Here is a 6,000-nt window from a genome sequence, read left to right on the forward strand (position 1 = left end):
GGACAGCCAGGTGGACCGACATCATATTGAACCCTATGGGTTAGGAATGGGATGGCACTTCAAGTTCATATGTGAGTCAAGGCAGGTGGCCAAATACTTTTGGCAATATACCGTATATCCTATCCTAACAAACATGGCATGGTTAGAGTGTCCGCCCTGAGATCGGCAGGTCGTGAGTTCAAACCCCGGCCGAGTCAAACCAAAGACTATAAAAATGGGACCCATTACCTCCATGCTTGACACTCAGCATCAATAAATCGCCAAAATTATTCCCGGGCGTGGCCACCGCTGCTGCTCACTGCTCCCCTCACCTCCCAGGGAGTGATCAAGGGTGATGGGTCAAATACAGAGGATAATTTCACTACACCTAGTGTGTGTGTGATAGGGATGTCCGATAATATCGGACTGCCGATATCGGCCTATAAATACTTTAAAATGTAATATCGGAAATTATCGGTATCGGTTTCAAAATTATCGGTATCAGTTTCCAAAAGTTTTTAAAACGCCGCTGTGTACACGGACGTAGGGAGAAGTACAGAGCGCCAGTAAACCTTAAAGGCACTTCCTTTGCGTGCCGGCCCAATCACATAATATCTACGGCTTTTTACGCACGCACGCACGCACGCACGCACGCACGCACGCACGCACGCACACACGCACACACGCACACACGCACACACACACACATATATATATATATGAATGCAAGACACACGTGAATGCAAGACACATGTGAATGCACGCATACTTGGTCAACAGCCATACAGTTCACACTGAGGGTGGCCGTATAAACAACTTTAACACTGTTACAAATATGCGCCACACTGTGAACCCACACCAAACAAGAATGACAAACACATTTCGGGAGAACATCCGCACCGTAACACAACATAAACACAACAGAACAAATACCCAGAACCCTTTGCAGCATTAACTCTTCCGGGATGCTACAATATACACCCCCTGCTACACCCCCCCGCCCGCCCCCCACACCTCAACCCCCCCAACCTCAACCTCCTCATGCTCTCTCAGGGAGAGCATGTCCCAAATTCCAAGCTGCTGTTTTGAGGCATGTTAAAAAAAATAATGCACTTTGTGACTTCAATAATAAATATGGCAGTGCCATGTTGGCATTTTTTTCCCATAACTTGAGTTGATTTATTTTGGAAAACCTTGTTGCATTGTAATGCATCCAGCGGGGCATCACAACAAAATTAGGCATAATAATGTGTTAATTCCACGACTGTATATATCGGTATCGGTTATATGGGAATCGGTAATTAAGAGTTGGACAATATCGGCAAAAAAGCCTTTATCGGACATCTCTAGTGTGTGACAATCATTGGTACTTTAACTTAACATAGAAGGTTAACCAGAAGTCTTATTTTGAAAACAAAAAAATATATATTTTGATTACTTTTTCGGAATATTTTTAGATCATCATTTTCAGTAGCTATATAAATATACATCGTCTCACACAGACATGATGACGAGTACTTGGTGGGAAAGGAGGGTGTTCCATCACAATGTGACGGTAAACTTGTTCAGCTCCAGCAGCGCACGCTGAATAAAGCTCTTAACTTTGATGACGTAAAACAGTCTCGCCATAGCTGAGATTGTCGCCAATGAAAGTATCACACTCGCCGTCTAATGAGAGAACATCAACCTAAATGCGTCTATAAACGTAAAACGACTGGACCCAATAAATGTAAACAAAACATAATTAAACGCTATGCCAAACAAAGTGCGGATATGTCTATTATTGTGTTAGATTCTAATTAACCGAAAACCATGACTTCCACAGACTGTGACATTATGATCTTTAGGTCCCTTTTTTGAAAATAAATTGATCTTATTCCTCTTACCATTTCTCTGCGAGGGATCTTCTCTTGACGTTTCCTGGTGCTCTTCTTCTTGCTTCTAAACTTTTGCTGCTAAAATTAGTATACGAGTATCTACTGCCCCCTATTGGATGACATCGTGCAATTACTGTTAATGACGTACACCTCTGTTGATGTTTTTTTTATCCCTTCCCAATCTCTCTATCTTGGTTTCTCTTTCCATCCATCTATCATGAATTGATTAACGTGGACCCCGACTTATTCGGGTGTTACCATTTAGTGGTCAATTGTACGGAATATGTACTGTACTGTGCAATCTACTAATAAAAGTCTCAATCAATCAATCAATGTCCCTTTACTAACTTTGCTGATGTTTTTTTTTTTTATATATATATTATTTTTTTTAAATTTGATTTATTTGATGTTACATTAAGCTCACATTTGGCTTTCACGATTAAAGTAGTATATTCCTTATTTCAAAATACCGTAACTTTACATATTTGTTACCTTAAATTTACTTTGAATCTGAGCAAAATACATATTTATTCAAAATAATAGAAAACATTTTTCTTGCAGCTTATTATCACTCCTGCAAATGTAGCAAATACCTCATATCAGTGTTTCCATAGCTACTTATGAAGTTAATTATATTTATATAATAAATAATAATGATAAATGGGTTGTACTTGTATAGCGCTTTTCTACCTTCAAGGTACTCAAAGCGCTTTGACACTACTTCCACATTTACCCATTCACACACACATTCACACACTGATGGAGGGAGCTGCCATGCAAGGCGCTAACCAGCACCCATCAGGAGCAAGGGTGAAGTGTCTTGCTCAGGACACAACGGACATGACGAGGTTGGTACTAGGTGGGGATTGAACCAGGTACCCTCGGGTCTCACACGGCCACTCTTCCACAGCGCCATGCCGTCCCCATATAGCGCTTTTCTCTAGTAACTCAAAGCACTTTACATAGTGAAACCCAATATCTAAGTTACATTTAAACCAGTGTGGGTGGCACTGGGAGCAGGTGGGTAAAGTGTCTTGCCCAAGGACACAACGGCAGTGACTTGAATGGCGGAAGCGGGGATCGAACCTGAAACCCTCAAGTTGCTGGCACGGCCACTCTACCAACCGAGCTATACCGCCCCATATTATTTTATTTTCCTAGCTTGTTTTATATGAATTTATTTTGGAGTTCAGTATCGACACTTTAATTACAGAACTAAGTAACACATTATAACTGATAAGTGGTTTAAAAAAAAATTAAGCTTTTGGAAATGAGCTAGGTCTTTACAATGTACAAAACCCTAAACCAGTGAAGTTGAAATACAATGATTTGCAAATCCTTTTCAACTTATATTCAATTGAATAGACTGCAAAAACAAGATACTTAACGTTCAAACGTATTTGCAAATAATCATTAACTTAGAATTTAATGGCAGCAACACATTGCAAAAAAGTTGGCACAGGGGCATTTTTACCACTGTGTTACATGGCCTTTCCTTTTAACAACACTCAGTAAATGTTTGGGAACTGAGGAGACCAATTTTTGAAGCTTTTAAGGTGAAATTATTTCCCATTCTTGCTCGATGTACAGCTTAAGTTTTTCAACAGTCTGGGGTCTCCGTTGTGGTATTTTAGGCTTCATAATGCGCCACACATTTTCAATGGGGGACAGGTCTGGACTACAGGCAGGCCAGTCTAGTACCCACACTCTTTTACTATGAAGCCACGCTGTTGTAACACGTGGCTTGGCATTGTCTTGCTGAAATAAGCAGGGGCGTCCATGATAACGTTGCTTTGATGGCAACATATGTTGCTCCAAAACCTGTATGTACCTTTCAGCATTAATGGTGCCTTCACAGATGTGTAAATTACCCATGCCTTGGGCACTAATACACCTCCATACCATCACAGATGCTGGCTTATGAACTTTGCGCCTATAACAATCCGGATGGTTCTTTTCCTCTTTGGTCCGGAAATGTGAACTCGTCAGAACACAGAACACTTTTCTTCTTTGCATCAGTCCATCTTAGATGAGCTCGGTCCCAGTACAGCCGGCAGCATTTGTGGGTGTTGTTGATAAATGGCTTTGGCTTTGCATAGTAGAGTTTTAACTTGCACTTACAGATGTAGCGACCAACTGTAGTTACTAACAGTGGTTTTCTGAAGTGTTCCTGAGCCCATGTGGTGATATCCTTTACACACTGATGTCGTTTTTTTTATGCTGTACCGCCTGAGGGATCTAAGGTCCGTAATATCATCGCTTACATGCAGTGATTTCTCCAGATTCTCAGAATCTTCTGTTGATATTACGGACCGTAGATGGTGAAATCCCTAAATTCTTTGCAATAGCTCGTTGACAAATCTTGTTGTTAAACTGTTCGACAATTTGCTCACGCATTTGCTCACAAAGCGGTGACCCTCGCCCCATCCTTGTTTGTGAATAACTGAGCATTTCACGGAGGCGGCTTTTATACCCAATCATGGCACCCACCTTTTCTCAATTAGCCTGTTCACCTGTGGGATGTTCCAGACAAGTGTTTGATGAGCATTCCTCAACTTTCTCAATCTTTTTTGCCACTTGTGCCAGCTTTTTTGAAACATGTTGCAGGCATCAAATTCCAAATGAGCTAATATTTGCAAAAAATAAAGTTTTCCATTTCTTACGTTAAGTATCTTGTCTTTGCAGTGTATTTAATTGGAAATAAGTTGAAAAGGATTTGCAAATCATTGTATTCTGTTTTTATTTACATTATACACAACGTGCCAATTTCAATGGCTTTGGAGCTTGTATTTTACCTGATATTTTTGGGAAGTCATCCTGGAATAATCACATGACAGCCACTCCAAAATGTTTCCTTAAGGCATTGTAGATAATCTTTTATTATCCTACTTATGTATGCATACTTATGTTGGCTCCCTTGAGAGATAAGTACACTTATAAGAGATAGGCCAATAGAGGGCTCACTCGTTGTTACTTGGCATTAGAAGAAGAGTGTACCAAGTGTGTTTGTGACATATGTGCATTTTATTTTATGCAAACATAATTTTATCATTATCACTTCTTAAAAACTGGGCTTTTGGAAAACTCTGCATTGACAGCTAATACTAAACATTATCTCATGGGTTCAAAGCATATTTAACATTGGGACACGAGTAATATGACGTTAATGACTAATTTCATGTGGGGGAGCCGTAGGTTTTGATGATTAAATCAAACATTCATGTCATTCCCTGGACATGATGTAGGTGTAACTTGCCTGTTCCAGCTCCTGCTTCAGTTCCGACCGTGTGTCCTCCTGGATGAGAAACGAGTGTGCTAGGTACCGAGCTAAAAGTTCAAGCTCACAACCTGTCCAGCACAGGCTGTTAAGGTGTTAGGGCAGTGGCGGGCCGTGCGTTTCCCACCTAGGCCTTAAATGATTACCTCTCACAAAACCATCATTTATGTCACCACATGACCATTGCTGGATAAATACTATACAGGAACACATTTACACACTACTGGGCATTGGATCACATCAACAGTGTACAAAACGGGTTATTTTCTGGCGCATTTAAAAATCAACAAACCAGCATCAGTGTGACGACGTGGTCGCATAGTGATGCGGGTGTGGTTCTCCCAAGGATGCAGACGGCTTCGGACACAGCTTGCAGGTAGGAAAAATGATTTATTTAAATATAAATAATATGATGAATAAACAAAAGGGCTAGCGTGGGAGCTAGCAAACCAAAAGAGCCTAGCGTGAGAACTAGTAGCTAAGAAACAGTAAATAATCGTCGTCATCAGTTGTGTGAGAACAAACTACGAAGCCAGACAGAGTGAGGCCAAAGCAAAGACTAAATAGCCCTCTGATTAGTGCCCGGGCAACAGGTGCGCGTCCCGAACACTAACCAGAGGCAGGTGAAAGTAATCAGCTGACATGGCAACTGAACACAAACAAAATCAAATGTGCTGAAAACATATGTGACGAGAAACATAAACAAACTATGATCCGTGCAGCGGATCGTAACAGTACCCCCCCCCTTAAAGGACAGATTCCAGATGTCCCTTGACACTAAATAAAACTAGAACCCAAAAAACAAGAAATAGTTCGAGAGTCAAGGGAGGGTGGAGGGAGGATTTGGTGGTGGGTCGCCAGGCCACG

The 6,000-nt window shown here is 41.1% G+C and overlaps 1 protein-coding gene across 2 annotated transcripts in view; it reads right to left on the reverse strand.

The window, feature by feature from the left end:
- The window catches only part of pip5kl1 (phosphatidylinositol-4-phosphate 5-kinase-like 1), an 82,851-nt gene extending 80,879 nt beyond the window's left edge, over window positions 1-1,972 (reverse strand). For both annotated transcript variants that reach the window (XM_061980641.1, XM_061980642.1), the window contains exon 1: window positions 1,866-1,972. In XM_061980641.1, the coding sequence (XP_061836625.1) occupies window positions 1,866-1,868 (3 nt within the window). In that variant the 5' untranslated portion in view covers window positions 1,869-1,972. The remainder of the gene's footprint in view (window positions 1-1,865) is intronic.
- Window positions 1,973-6,000: the final 4,028 nt, after the last annotated feature.

Source organism: Nerophis lumbriciformis, linkage group LG20, assembly GCF_033978685.3.
Source record: "Nerophis lumbriciformis linkage group LG20, RoL_Nlum_v2.1, whole genome shotgun sequence".
NCBI classification, from domain to species: Eukaryota; Metazoa; Chordata; class Actinopteri; order Syngnathiformes; family Syngnathidae; genus Nerophis; species Nerophis lumbriciformis.